The sequence below is a fragment of the Notechis scutatus genome, chromosome 2, assembly GCF_049901735.1.
Source record: "Notechis scutatus isolate UNSWTSFEM ecotype Mainland chromosome 2, rNotScu1.2, whole genome shotgun sequence".
Lineage (NCBI taxonomy): Eukaryota > Metazoa > Chordata > Lepidosauria > Squamata > Elapidae > Notechis > Notechis scutatus.
In genome coordinates this window covers 65,388,419-65,404,253 of record NC_142010.1, presented here as the reverse complement: position 1 = coordinate 65,404,253, position 15,835 = coordinate 65,388,419, and the positions used below count along the sequence as shown (strand labels likewise).

The following is a 15,835-nucleotide window of genomic DNA, read 5'->3' as shown; positions in this document are numbered from 1 at the left end:
GAATAGGATCTCCTGCTTGAGCAGAAGTTTGGATTAGAAGACTTCCAAGGTCCCTCCCAATTCTGTCCTTCTGTTGTTATGCTATTAAAGTTTTCCAAAATGACCGCCCTTCTCCTTTGCTAGACTTGGAGCCCCATTCCTTTGCTGTTAGAAAGGGAGTGTTGCCCACACCACTGCTCCCCTAATGCTTCCTGGATTCAGCTGGTATTTTTACGAGCCATGTAGTGAAGGTATAGCTCCTTTAAGGAATTCTCGACAGCTATAGCACGGGTGCCCACAACAGGTCCAAGAAGTATTTGCCTGCTTTGGTTCCAAATAGTGAATCATATTAGTATAAACTACATTGCTCAAAAAAATAAAGGGAACACAAAAATAAGACATCCTAGATCTGAATGAATGAAATATTCTTACTTTGTTCATTACCCCTGGAGGTCTAGATTTGGAGTTACACTCAAAATTAAAGTGGAAAAAAACACCTCAGGCTGATCCAACTTTGATGTAATGTCCTTAAAACAAGTCAAAATGAGGCTCAGTAGTGTGTGTGGCCTCCACGTGCCTGTATAACCTCCCTACAACACCTGGGCATCCTCCTGATGAGGTGGCGGATGGTCTCCTGAGGGATCTCCTCCCACACCTGGACTAAAGCATCCCCCAACTCCTGGACAGTCTGGGGTGCAATGTGGCATTGGTGGATGGAGCGAGACATGATGTCCCAGATGTGTTCAATTGGATTCAGGTCTGGGGAACAGGCAGGCCAGTCCATAGCATCAATGCCTTCATCTTGCAGGAACTGCTGACACACTCCAGCCACATGAGGTCTAGCATTGTCGTGCATTAGGAGGAACCCAGGGCCAACCGCACCAGCATATGGTCTCACAAAGGGTCTGAGGATCTCATCTCGGTATCTAATGGCAGTCAGGCTACCTCTGGCAAGCACATGGAGGGCTGTGCAGCCCCTTAAAGAAATGCCACTCCACACCATTACTGACCCACTGCCAAACCGGTCATGCTGGAGGATGTTGCAGGCATCAGAACGTTCTCCACGGCGTCTCCAGACCCTGTCATGTCTGTCACATGTGCTCAGTGTGAACCTGCTTTCATCTGTGAAGAGCACAGGGTGCCAGTGGAGAATTTGCCAATCTTGGTGTTCTCTGGCAAATGCCAAACGTCCTGCATGGTGTTGGGCTGTAAGCACAACCCCCACCTGTGGACGTCGGGCCCTCATACCACCCTCATGGAGTCTGTTTCTGACCGTTTGAGCAGCCACATGCACATTTGTGGCCCGCTGGAGGTCATTTTGCAGGGCTCCTGCAGTGCTCCTCCTGTCCCTCCTTGCACAAAGGCGGAAGTAGTGGTCCTGATGCTGGGTTGTTGCCCTCCTACGGCCTCCTCCACGTCTCCTGATGTACTGGCCTGTCTCCTGGTAGCACCTCCATGCTCTAGACACTACGCTGACAGACACAGAAAACCTTCTTGCCACAGCTCGCATTGATGTGCCTTCCTGGATGAGCTGCACTACCTGAGCCACTTGTGTGGTTTGTACAGTCCGTCTCATGCTACCACTAGAGTGAAAGCACTGCCAGCATTCAAAAGTGACCAAACTATCAGCCAGAAAGCATAGGAACTGAGAAGTGGTCTGTGGTCACCACCTGCAGAACCACTCCTTTATTGGGGATGTCTTGCTAACTGCCAATGCTTTCCACCTGTTGTCTCTTCCATTTGCACAACAGCATGTGAAATTGATTGTCAATCAGTGTTGCTACCTAAGTGGACAGTTTGATTTCACAGCAGTGCTATTGACTTGGAGTTACATTGTGTTGTTTAAATGTTCCCTTTATTTTTTTGAGCAATGTGTGTTTCCTTTTTTGGGTAGATGTAATTCCCTTAATTTATATAGCTTACTGTTTTTTTTTACTACTTATAATATAACATTGCTTTTCCTGAAAAAGAATCAAGTGATGGGCTACATAGAAAAGGGTGCTTTTTCCTATTAGTGCTTATTTCTGTAAAACAAAACAAAAAATGGTCTGGCCACCAGGGGGCAGATTGGTTTTAAATTCAGAGAACAGTTATTTTATTGAGTTGACTTCTAGGAATTATTGCTCTGCTGTTTTAATGAGCTTCCTGGTGTATGTTTCTTCTTCCCTATTGATGCTTCGCTTTTTAGAGAAAAGGAAAGTAAGTTTGGTCAAAGTTTATTTATTTTACAACCTACTTCTTCTAGGAAACATTTGTTCCTGTTCTTTGTTTCTGAGAAATGCAACAGTATGCCTCTAAACCGTTTCTGAACCATTCTAGATACTTTTGTCTTTTTTTACAAAAAGGACTATAGCTTTTCCAACAACAAATGACCAAAATAAGTAGTTTGCCAAGTATGATAGGTGAATTTTGTGTGGTTACAGTGGTAACTTTTTTGACAGGAGGTAGGCTCTGGCTGATACAAAGCAGGTTTCCTTGAAACAGCTTGGAGCAGGTCTTTTTCAGATCTTTAGGGTTTCAGAAGACACAAAACAGAGCTAATCTTAGATTCTTTGTAAATATGGTTACAATTCCAGTCTAAATTCTGCATGAAAGAAACAGTACAGGCAGAAAAATGGAGAGGACAGGATGGCTGGACATGCCTAGAATTAAAACCTCTGGCCTTCTTCATGTAGAACACCCCAAGCAGTGATTTCTATGATATATGTCTTACTTGGTTGTTTTCTGTGACATTGTAATTACCCTTGTCTCTGCATATTTTGTGGATCCCTTATCATTCGATGGTGAAAATAGTTAAAATACTTGAATTCTTTCTTCTTTCAGATATCTGCTCTATCTGTGTACTTGGATTCTATAATATAAAATGTCATGGAACTGTTTGGTTCCTTGGTTCATGGCTAAACCATTTTACTTGACAAGGAGAGGAGGAAAACAAACAGCCACATTTTCTAGTACATTGTCTCCTTCAGTCTGTGTCCCATCTGCATTGCAGTTTCTGTTTACTGCAATGCACTTCTGATATTACAGGTTTTCTGAAAAACATTGGATAGCTGTTGGACTATTTTCGTAAAAACATGTCTTTGAATCTTAGCAAAAATGGCTTTTTTTTTTTTTCAGAAAAAAAGTGATCTTTTTCTCCAAAATATCCAGCTTTTAATGTTGTAAATTCTTAATTATTGACATAAAGAAAAAAAATAACATATTGTGCTGTTCCTAAGAAAAGAATATTTAATATCTTAGGCATTTTTCAATGGGAAAATTATTCTGATCCTTTAAAAACTCAACTAAAATCAATAAAACCAACAGCAGATCAAAATTTGCTCAGAGCAATAGAAAAGGAGAGGTGATTATAATTATACAAGAAACTGGTCTTTTTTACTTTTAGTACTTTATTTTAGTTTTCACAATAGTAATTGGAGAATAGTGGAAAATACAAATACAATGATACATGTACGGGATTCAGTTTCATTGATGATTTAATTAAAAAAAAGTATTTCACTGCTTACAAACTGCTTAGAGTTGATTAGAAAAAAGTTCCCAATGGTTTGCTAGATTGTTCCAGAAGCATCTCTTAGCCTGCCAGACTTTTGCCAATCTTTTATGTTGAAATCTGAGTGGTGTGCATTTATTAACAACTGTCTCCTTATTGGAACTCTAGGATTTACATATAAGAGACAGTTAATACTGGGTTGCAAATAAGTCTTCGCTTAATAACCCTAATTGTGAATGGAGTTTGCATTGCTAACCGAAACATTGTGTGGACACACCACTTAGCAATCGCAGTTTCAGTAGTCCCAGTTGCAGCTGTTCAAGCAAGACCTCACGCTTGTCCTGCCTTGCCAAGCTCACCTCGGTCTCGACTCCCACATACATACACACACACACACACACACACCTATCCCCACCGCCTTCTCTGCCCTTTTGGCCACTCTGGGCTCCGTTGTCCCTGCACTCCGCCACCATCGCTCTAGCCACTTTGTGCTCCACTGCCTAGCCTGCCCCAACTGACCTTGGCAGACTTCTTCCTCCCACTGCTGACGAGGCACATTTTGCCTGACTCTTTGCGAGGCAGCTGCTGGCTGCACAAGACTTTGAGGCCGTGCACAGCCTTTCTGAGGCCTGGCATGGTCTACAAAAGAGCCAGGCCAGGTGCACTTCAGCAGTGGGAGGAAGAAGATGACGAAGATCGACAGGCAACAAACCAAGAGTAAAGGTGGGCAGGGCGGCCAAAAGGGCAGAGTTGGGGTGGGTGGGTGATAGGCACTCCCTTAAATAAGTGTAATAGGGTGTAATTGCACTCTCAAGAACTCATTGGTGCCAGCTGCTTTATTTTATTACCTTTTACAAATTGTGAAATATTTCCACAGCGATCACATGAGTAACCGGGAGAGATGGGAAAATTTTCCTTCTAGGTTTCTGTGGCTTCTGCTGCACTGTGACCTACTTTGCATTGTTTGCTAGCTGGAAGAGGAGGAGGAGGAGGAGGAGGGGTTTGTGAATGCCAGGTATATGAGTATACAGTTTGTTTTTCAAGTCATTCAGCAGCGAATGCAAAAATAAGAAAAAACACCTGCCGTTATAAATATTCATGACTGTTCATTGTTTACAAACTATAGATGGTTGTCAAAGTCAGAGGTGGTATTCAGCAGGTTCTGACCAGTTCTGGAGAACCGGTAGCGGAAATGTTGAGTAGTTCAGAAAACCAGCAAATCCCACCTCTGACTGGAGATTTTACAGTATCCTTCCCCTGCCACGCCCACCAAGCCACGCCCACAGAACCGGTAGTAAAAAAATTTGAATCCCACCACTGGTCAAAGTTAAAGAAAAGCCTTTTCCACTTTATGTTTTCAGAGCTGCAAACATTTGTCCTCTTTATGGATTTTACTGGTGCACAAAGGTTAGATTCAGATTTTAAAAATATACAGAAACATTGAGAAACTGCTTTTTTTTAAACTAGACCTAAGCATTTTTTATTTGTTTGTTTATTCAATTTGTATAGCCAACCATTTGAACCTAATGAACAACCATAAAACAGTTAAAATAATACAAAAAATAAATTAAATACAAACAGCAGCCAAGAGATATTATACCCGTCAGTGTCCCCATAACCAGGAAACAAGCCCCTTCACACACTCAGGATCCCAGGCCCAGGCTCATAATCAGATCTTCAAGGCCTTCCAAAAGAGCAACAGAGTATAAGGCCCATCCTAATCTCTGGAGGGAGAATGTTGCAGAGGGCAGGCGCTATGGCCAAGAAGGCACATCTAGTCCCGCCAGCTGACATTCAATGGTTAATGGGATCCAGAACATACACATCCTGCTGGACCAGATAGAAATAGCTGGGGGAAGGCAGACCCTCGGATAATTCTTGAAGGGCTTTACATGTGACAATCAGCTCATTAAATTGCACCCGGAAGCACCAGTGTAACCCCTGAAGTAGTGGTGCTTCATGAGCTGAACAGCTGATAGCATTTATAACCCTAAAATGATTAAATTATTGAATTTGCTTCCAGAAAGTTAGCATTGATCGTCAGTTTGAAAGGCATTAAAAAGGTAAATAAGTTTATTAACAATCGAGTACTAAACAGCTAGTAGTGAAGCTGATTCTGTGTTACCTCCAGAATCAGGAGCAACAGGACCTAAACATAGTTGGAACTTCCGAATGCTCTTAAGGAAGCCCGTTTGCAATACATTGCAATAGTCCAAACAGGAAATCACAAGGGCATGAGTGACAAAAAGCAGAGCCTATTGGTCCAGGAATGGCTGGACAGATACACAACTCAAAGGAATGCAAATGTCCTCTTCCCATAGCTACCTCCTATTCTTCCAAGATCAGCTGTGAGTTTAAATTCTGTTGGAGGGAGGAAGAGATGTTTATGAAGTAAATGTGATTTTTATTAACAAGGCAGCAATCCTACAAGTCTTTATCAAAGGAAGTGTAGAGCTTCTTCTGAGTAAACCTAAACGCTGCACTACAGTATTACATAGAATTTTTTAATATGAAATTTTGATTATAGTGATCTTACACTTTTCTACCGGTGCCCTTACCTTTTAACACACTGTTTATTTATTTTTAATTCTAGTCTCTCCACCACTTCCCAACAACTTTCAACTGCCGTCTTCTTTCTGCCTTGCACAGCCATTCGGCATTGAAATGCAGAAAGGCTATCCATCTTTCCAAGCTTTGGAACCTATGTGGAATTGGTGTAATAGTTAAGGTTTGGGTATTGGTTGCGGACTGTGGATTTTATATAATTGTGAGTCACCAGAATCTATGATTGTGGCAGCATACAAATTTTAGTAAATAAATAAATAGTTGTATCTTCTAGGAACTGGTTTCTCTCATTCTGGATGAAGAACGCAGGAAAAGATTGACTTCTGCATGCAGCAAGGTCCTTCAGGATTTCCCAGAGTCCCGTGGTCCTGTTATTCTGGAAGTTGGTTGTGGCTCAGGGGCAATTGGTTTAAGTCTTCTGAAAAAACTTCCTTATGTAAGTGACATTTCAGTAGATTTTTTTTTCCTTCCATTCAGTTGTGTCCAATTCTCAGAGGCTACCTGGACATGTCCCTGAATTTTTCTTGGCAAGGTTTTTCAGAAGTGGTTTGCCATTGTCTCCTTCCTACGGTTGAGAGAAAATGACTAACCCAAGGTCACTTAATTGATTTTGTGCCCAAGGCAGGACTAGAATTCAGTCTCCCAGATTCTAGCCTGGTGCCTTAACCCAGGGGTCCCCAACCACCGGACCCCGGAACGGTACCAGTCCGTGGATCATTTTTTACCGGGCCGCAAAGCTTGGGTGCCGCCATCTTGTTTCGACGGCGCTTCCGGGTTTTCGGTTGCTTCCAGGTTTTCGGTTGGAAAGTGCTTCCGGGTTTTCAGTTGGAAAGCGGCGTTTGGGTGCTTGCGCCTTAGTTTTGTCGAAGGGGGGGGGGCTTCGAACGAAGAGCCGTCCCGATGGCGGTGGAGTCTCGCGTTACTCAGGTACCGGTCTGTGGAAGAATAAATAATCGTGAAACCGGTCCCTGGTTCAAAAATGGTTGGGGGCCACTACCTTAACCCATACACCAAATTCTGAATCATGCTAACCTTGTCCTTTTTTTCTTAGAGCAAAAATGAACAAGGAGAACAAAGATGAGCCACTTTGACTTCAACGTCCCATTTCAATTCCTCTTCTTTTACTGATTAAGCTGGCTTTGTGTTATCTCCAAAATGAGGAGCAATTTGGCCTGAACACCAGTTGCTGTATAGTAGGCCTCTTGGCCTATATAAAACTCATGGGCTGCCTTGATTGCTGATTGTGTAAACAGAAACCTGGATCCGTTTTATCTTAACCTGATCCAGTATGGCTCTTCTTATCTTCTTAGAAACAGATTTGTGATCATACCAGAAAGTGGTTTGTTATAGCCTGATACTGTTTAGCGTGATTTGCTTATTTAATAGGTTAGAAAGATGCATGAATCTAGAGTAATTTGGAAACCATGGATTATGGCCTGGCATGTTGCATGTTCCCAACAATCAACATTTATTCTTTTAAGCATGGTTTATACCATTGTACAACTTTGCCAGAAAGCACATGGAAAGCTGTAACCAGATAAAATTTGCTAGTTTGCATTTTAAAAGTATATCCTTCCCTGATATAGATTAATAAAAGCTCATTTCCAAAACATTGCATTTAGCATTGCTCACTTCAAACTACTTTTTCCCAAGGATATTCTACTGTGTTTGACAAATGCTTTCATATTTGCTTTTATTATGCTTTGTCTCTTTTGTTCCTAGAGTCAGCTTATTGCCATCGATAAATTAGAAGCTGCTGTTAATCTCACCAAGGAAAATGCAGAACGGTAAAAATCTTTTATCTTGTATATTACAGTGAACACATTATTTGAGCCAAAACAGCATACTCTGGGGACGAGAAGATTGTTGCCAGAATGTTTGAGAAAACCCAGGTTTTGCAAAAAATAACTGGAGCTTCAGACAAACACTCCATGCTGTTTTGCTCTGTTGGTACAGTTTGTATATTGATCAAATATCCAAAAACACACCGTGGAACTCATGAAACAATGCAGAGAAAAAGCATAAGTTTTACTATTCTTATAAATTTCATTTTATTATTACAATTAGACAAATTTCCAAACATTTGATACATTTGGTATTCCTGACTTGGCAGCAGTAATCCTTCATAATGGAAGAAGTTCTTCCTTGAAAGAGTTAATTGAACATTCTAATGAATGTTGCAATGAAACTATCAAGCAATTTGTTTCCATTTAAAGTTTCAAGAATATAAACTTACACATTAAAAAAAAGGATTTTGAATAAACATTGAAAGCAAGAGGCTAGAAATTTTCGCAATCTTTTGGACACATTTCAAAGAAATACATAGGGAGAAATATTGCATCATGAGCTATTTCTCAACAGTTAAAAGTTACTGAACTTACAGACAACAGATGGATTACCTTTCAAATTTCAGACAGTATAGATGCAGAGGCTTCGTTGTATAAGTACTTTGGTGACCAAGGCATCTAAAATGAGCAGTCATAAAACCAGCCTATAATTTATTTTTAAAAAATTGGGTGCAGCTACGTGATGTTTCACTTTATGACTGCTTAGCAATGCAATTGCCAATTCTTACTGCAGTCAATAAGTTAGAACTACCTACACTGTTTACAGATGACACACACATATATATATGACAGAATGAGGGAAAGGAACAATATTCATCTGACTTGTTTTAATCTCGTTTTAAAATTAATTGGCATTAATTCTTGAAATAAGTAATTGTTTCTCAGTATCAAAATATAAATGTTCAAAAGGACCGTGGTGTTCCGATATCTTCCATAATCTACTGGTTTTTTTGGCTAACTAAGGTGATTGAACACCTCCTCGTACATGTTTCCTTCCATGCTGGTTTTTTTTTTTTTTTTTGAGTTGCTGTTCAGCTTTCGCCTGAAATGCAGTATGCAATATTCTAAATATAGTATGACCAACACGGAATAAAGAGCAATGATAACTCTACACCTATACTTCTGTTAGTGCATTCATATATATTTGAAGTAATGCAACAATGATTGAAAGGCTGTTTCGTAATACTGATGCATAACTATGGGAATAACAGAATTGTAGGATCACATCTCTCTCTGGGAGAACATCAGTTCTGATTTACAAATATAAATAACTTTTCTGTTGCAGGCAAGCAAAATAATTTAAAACTGCCACAGAAAGAAAAGTCTGTTTATTAAAAGTCATAATAATTTAGCAAAGGACTGTTACACAGAAGATTAGAATTTGCAAAAAAATCTATGGAGAGTCTCAGTTATCCAGATCATGATTGTCCCACAGGTGCTTTTCCAGGAGACAACAGGACTTTCTTGTTTTTTCTTTGAAGACATTTCACTTCTCATGCAGGAAGCTTCTTCAACTCTGGCTGGATGGTGGGGAATGGAAGGATTTGTATTCCTTGCAGACAGCTGGCCATTTGTATCCTTTTAGACAGTCGTTGAGGCACTTGGAGGTTTATCTGTGTCCTCAGGGATGCAAATGACCACTGTCTGCAAGGAACATAAATCCTTCCATTCCCCACCATTCAGTCAGAGCTAAAGAAGCTTCTTGGATGAGAAGCAAAAGATCTTCAAAGAAAAACCAGAAAGTCTAATTGCCTCCTGAAAAAGCACCTTTGAGACATTAGAGTTTACAGCGGAACACATGTGTATCCTATAACCTGAGTTTGATTACCAGTCCCCTTACCACAGCTCTGTCTGCTGTTATTTAGTAATCAGCTAAAATGGAGCAGTAAATACAGTATATGTTTTATATGCAGTTGTGGCTATAGCTGAGGAAATATCTGTCTGGAATCTGAATTCAACAATAGTGAACAGGATAATCTAATAATCTGACTTGACATAAGGCAGATACTCATATTTCTTCTTTTTTTTCCATCTAAAAACTTCAAGCATATTCAGAATTGATCTTACATGAGCTCACTGACAATAATGTTGGGCAAATGTATTTGTACCCAAAACTGTCCTCCAGAGTGGTACAAACTCTGCAGAATAAGAGTGAAGATCTCCTGCCTTGACTTGCAAATGCCTTGCCTCCCTTGCCATAAAAAAGGTAACTGTTCAGGAAAGCAGGGCTAACTAAGAACAAGCACAAACACGGATTTTTCCACATATATTTCTGCCCCCTTCATTATAAAGTCACTGAGTTTTCTCATCTATGTAAAAATGCAACATAGTTCTAATTCCAGAAGCACCCCAATTTCAGTGGGGTTCTTTCCACCAATAACCTCAAGCCCTTTCTAGTAGAAATTGAGCTAGAAATTCTTGTCATGCTATGTATGGGAAGCACTATGGAGCTATAACTGTTTCTCTTGTACCATTCTTAACTCTTAACATTGGTAGCCAGAAACCAGTGCATTTGCATTTGTTAATGATGGTGCTTTAATTGTTTTTTTTTTTTTACAGTTTTAAAATATTTTATTTACAAGAAAAATTTTAAAAACAAACACAAACATACAATTATACAAAAATAAAATAAGAAAAAATGTGTAGTTGGAACAATAAACATATTTCTTTCTATTGCATTTGATGGTAGATTGGATATTTCATAATAAACAATAGTAAATAGTAATTGGCAAGTATTCCTTGTCACTTATAGATTTCATAATAGAAGAGAAGCTTGAGATCACTATTATTATGCATTCAATATATACAACTATATACAATGTATTTCTTAGATTCATTTATACTTTAATTGTTAATGGATGTAAATTCTGTAATGTTTATGAGTGTTTTCCTCATCTGCTGACATCTGTAGAAGAGAGTGCAACTGTTTTCCATTCATGGGGGAAACCCCAATTTTGAGGAAGGACACTTCTTGCTGCTTCACTTGTTATTAAAAAGGGCTTTCTCATGCCAGTGGAAATTATTCTTCCACTTATAGACAGAATAACTCCTCCTGTAAACAAAGCTACACACATACAAAGTCCTTTAATAAAAGCACAACAGATATCTTTCCAGGATGATATAATCAGTTTGCACTCAGTTTAATATTCATATACTGTATTGAATGATTAAATCAGACCCTGAAAGGACTTGAAAGAATGTCCCCACCCTTGCTCTCAGCCTAGGTCCTCTTTACTTTGAAGTGTAGGCTGGAAAGGAGCATGCCAAATGACATCTTTCTTATTTTGTATACTTTGCAGTTTTCATCTCAGCATAATTAGCTTGAATTTCCCTGGTGAATAATGCATTGTGCTTTGTTTTATTACTGTTTTTAAGTTATTTTACATCATGTTTTTGCCCTGATTAGAAAAAGTTGATCACTAAGTCATTGATAACGTCAATGGATAAAAACGGAACTATGTTAATATACTAGGTTAGTTTTAGAAGAGGAGATGCCATATTTTTCTTATTTATGCTTCTACTGGTGCTCGAGGTAAAAATCTAAATTTTGGATGTTACAGTTTGTCAAATTATCTTCAGAGCTGCAAACAGCAGAATCTGATAAAGAATTGCTGGTAAAAAAATCAACATGAAACTTAACACATTCACCTTTTTTAATTTCTAGTTATAACTTTGCCAAACTCATTTCCCTGCAGCTGTTTCCCTGAGACCAGCATGTTAAGCCATGTTATCTTCCCATCTAAGACAATTATAGGTTTCTCCTGCCTCTTAAACTGCATGTGAAAATGTCAGCGTGTCCCTGTGGGCAAAGCAAATAAGAGTCATTTTCTGCTAATGGGATGCCCCACCTAAATGTCTCAAAGGCTTGTGGTTACAGAATAAATTTTCTGTTTTGATCCTATTTTCTTAACTATGATCTGCCTTAGACTTAAGAATCTTCGATAGTCATATCTGGGCACAGCTATGGAATTTGACATCTCTTTCTCTAAAGTTCAAGAACTCTGCCTTCACTTATAAATCTATGAAATGGTGTGGAGTCCAGAATGGTGCCCTGGGATACCCCACTTAACACTTTCCTTTAACTTGTATTGGAGCTATTGGGTGCATTCAGTAGGTACAATTGTTTCAAACCATTTCTGTATGGAAGCACAATGCAACCTACATTGTGTTATCTTCTTTACTGGAAATCTCACGGAAGACTTTTTTTTTTTTTTTTTTTTGCTGAATGCTTTGCTGATGGCACACCAGATTATGTCCATCACGTTTCCTTGATTATCTAAATTGGTCAAAAAAAAAAGATAAGGTTGTTTACAAATGATTTATCCTTAATAAGCCCTCACTATTAACAATTAGCAATGCATTTCTTTTTCTACATGATTTATTTAACAGTTACATTATAATGTACTCTAGAATTTTGTATGATATCAACATCAATCTCTAGTTACTCAGAGTTTTTTTTTTTTTTGTATTTCTGAAAAAAAAAAAAAGAATAGTATTTGCCCTACTCTAATCCTTTGACACTATGGCCATTCGTGTTTTTTTTTTAAGTTCACAGAAAGGACTTTGAAATATCTACCAATTCTTTAAAGATTCTCAGTTATAATTGGTGGTGTCCTGAAGATTTCCACTCATTTGTGGTAGCCACATGCTCCTTGACTATTTTTTTTACTAACCTTGCATTTCCATTTCCTGCTTTCATCATTCATTCTGTTTATGTACGTTTGAGGATATAGATAGTCTTTGACTTAGGATCAGTCTCTTAACAACTGTTCAAAGTTACAATGGACCTCCCCAGGGCTACTTACAATCTAATTTTGAAATTCAAAAGCCAACCTCCATGCCTGTGGTCGGGTGATCGCATTTTGGGCAACTGGCCTGCATTTATGGTCTTGTATACATCCCAGTCACATGACACTGATTTGTTGCTAGAAACCGGCATTTAACTTTCCATTTCCAGCAAAAAATGTCCATTGGATATAATGGAATTGCTTAACAATTGTGGGGTTCACTTAACAACCCCAACAAAAAGGGCATAAAATTAGGTGCGGTCAGCCATGATCCGCTTAACAGCAGCAATGGCCTATGACTGTAATTTCAGGTTCAATTATGGCTGTAGGTCAGGGACTTTTAGGATTTTTAGTTCCCCTTTGGAGAAGACCAGAGCAAAGTAGGCATTGAGGAGCACGGCCCTCTGACCATCGCTTGTTATTTTCTTCTAGCTTTGAGTCCGCCTCTTCCTTTTTTTCTTTCAATTTACATAGTTAAAAATGACCTTTTTGTTGTCCCTTGCCAGGTTACGTTCCTTTTGTAGGAGAAATAATATTTCCACAGACATTACCTACTTGCTAGTAGATATCTTTGGTAGTTTGGCAATTACATCTATATTCAAATGCCATGATGCCTCTATATCTACAAATATCTGAATTGTGCAAGCTGAGGTATTTCCTGTGACATTCGATAGAAGTGAAAGTTGAACTTGAAGGAGGAAGAGTATTAACTCTTGATCTTTGATGTTGGAGAAGACCTCTGAGAATACCATGGACATCCAGGAAAACAAGCAAACAGATCATTAAACAAATCAGAGTTCTTACTGAAGACACAAATGACCTAGTATGTAAATGCTGTGCAAAGACATAATTCTCTGGAGAAGGCTCCAATGCTGAGAAAGATGAAAGCAAAAAAATAGTACCGTATTTACCAGACTATAAGCCGCTCCTTTTTTCCCACGCTTTGAACCCTGCGGCTTGTACAACAATGCGGCTTATCTATAGATTTTTCTTCGCTAACTGCTATCAGGGGGCACAAAAACGTGACAAACGCAAGAGGTCAATGCAAAGAAGAAGACGCTACCAGTAGTTTTTGGCGCACTCAACGCAAGCAATACGACACGCACAAACGCAAAATATTTTTCACACCCTCATCATGGAAAGTACATGAAGAAAAGCATATGATGCAGCTTTTAAGTTGAAAGCAATCGATCTGTCTATCCAGGAAGGAAATAGAGCTGCTGCACGTAAGCTTGGCATTAATGAATCAATGGTGAGATGTTGGAGACGTCTGGACGCATGCGAAGAGCATTCTTCTCTTTCTGTGTAAATATCCCATTTCACAACATATATATCTGCGGCTTATAGTCTGGTGCGGCTAATATATGTAAAAATATTTTTTTCTTTAAAAATTTAGTGGGTGTGGCTTATATTCTGATGTGCTCTATAGTCCGGTAAATACGGTAGTAGTTTATTCATTGATTCATCTTAGGCCCACATAAAATAAAATAAAAACAAAAGACAGAATCTAATTCCAGAGTAAAATAAATAGAAGAAAACACAATAATAAAATGCATATGTGATAAATACAAAGAATTCACACTACCTTTGCATGATAACCTGATCTGTTCGGGTTCTGAACTGAAGTGCCTTAACTTTAAATTTAGCATTTGAGCCGAGGAGGAAATAGGATAATCTGCACTTCAGATCCCAGTGGGCTTTTCTTTTAAGTAATGAGGTTAAATAAAGGTAGAGTTAACAGTGTCCAATCATTACTGATTCTAGGGCCGATGCTCATCTCCGTTTCCTAGCTGAGGGAGGCAGCGTTGCCCGAAGACGCTTGTGTGGTCATGTGGTCAGCATGAGGTGCAAGGAATGCTGTTACTTTCCCATCAAAGTGGTATCTATTTATCTACTGGCATTTGCATGCTTTCAAATTGCTAGATGGGCAGGAGCTAGGGCAAGCTCACCCTGTCATGTGGCACTTGGGTCTCAAATTCAGTCTATCAGCTTTCCAGCTGACAAGCTCAGCATCTTTAATTGCTGAGCCATCGCACCCCCTTTAGTGAGGTTAAATAAGCCTAAAGGGGGCATACAGTTACTTGACAGTTGAACAAAACATGATACATCCTCTCCTGATATGGCAGGTGATGGCAGCACTCATATCTGACAATAGAATCTAACAATTCAAATCTTGCTCTAGGACAGGTCCTTGTTAATAATTGTGTCAAATTCATTGCCAGGTATCTTGGAAAATAGTTTTATTATTTGCCAACCAATGGAAGAATCTTAATTTTTTTTTACTAATAATTCCATGCCAGTTTGACATTGATATCTAGGACTCTGTTTAAAAATGTCTCTTGCCTGGGAGGCAGTTGAGAGTAAATACTAGGTGGAAAACCAATGCTGTGAATAAACTTTGGTAAATCAGCTTATCCAGGAATGGAGCGGAACCATCCTTAACTAATCCATTAAACATATTTAATCTATAAAGATCCATAGAATGGATCTTCTGCCAGTGTGTGAAAACTTTAATTATTGAATATGTATGGAATGGATACCTGTTTCTACTCTGACTACAGGGGTTGACATGTTCTTATCAGTTCCCAGTTTGCTTCTTAAAAAACACGAACTTGATCAACAACCCAAAAGTCTGCACCATAAGTCGTCGTTGGGACTATTTGTGGTCTGAATGCGTTCAGGGGCTCAAGATACCTAATCAATTATAATTAAATAGTTTACATTATATTTTAGTGCTTGTCTTGGCCCTTGCTGAATTTATTTTTAAATGATTTACTCACAGCTATGGGTTGGTTAAAGAAAACACTCCTAAATGAGTAAACAAATTAACTTATTCAATAGGCTCCCCATTTAACTGCCATTTATATTCCACGCTTTTTTAAAGTAAATGTTAGATTTTGTTTTATTGATGTTTAAAGGATTAAGAACACAGTAGGTGTTTAGTTTTCACAACAGTCTCCTCAGCCTATTTGAGAATATGTCATTAGAACAATAATGACAGCATGTAAAAGGATATTAATACATTTATCATGGATATTTGGCATATGAGTGTCTGAAGGAATCCTAGAGTATCATTGACATAGAATTTAGAAGCATTGGGACTAGAATACAATCATTCTAACATCATTATGAGTAGATATCCTCTTAGACAATCATTTATCCTGTGA

General features: G+C 38.9%; 1 protein-coding gene across 3 annotated transcripts in view; it reads left to right on the top strand.

The window, feature by feature from the left end:
• The window catches only part of HEMK1 (HemK methyltransferase 1, mitochondrial release factors N(5)-glutamine), a 52,363-nt gene that overhangs the window by 15,243 nt on the left and 21,285 nt on the right, over positions 1–15,835 (top strand). For 2 of the 3 annotated variants that reach the window (XM_087954959.1, XM_087954958.1), the window contains exons 5-6: positions 6,309–6,470; positions 7,757–7,821. In XM_087954959.1, coding sequence (XP_087811085.1) covers positions 6,309–6,470; positions 7,757–7,821 — 227 coding nt within the window. The remainder of the gene's footprint in view (positions 1–6,308; positions 6,471–7,756; positions 7,822–15,835) is intronic. The other variant, XM_087954960.1, reaches the window with a different exon arrangement.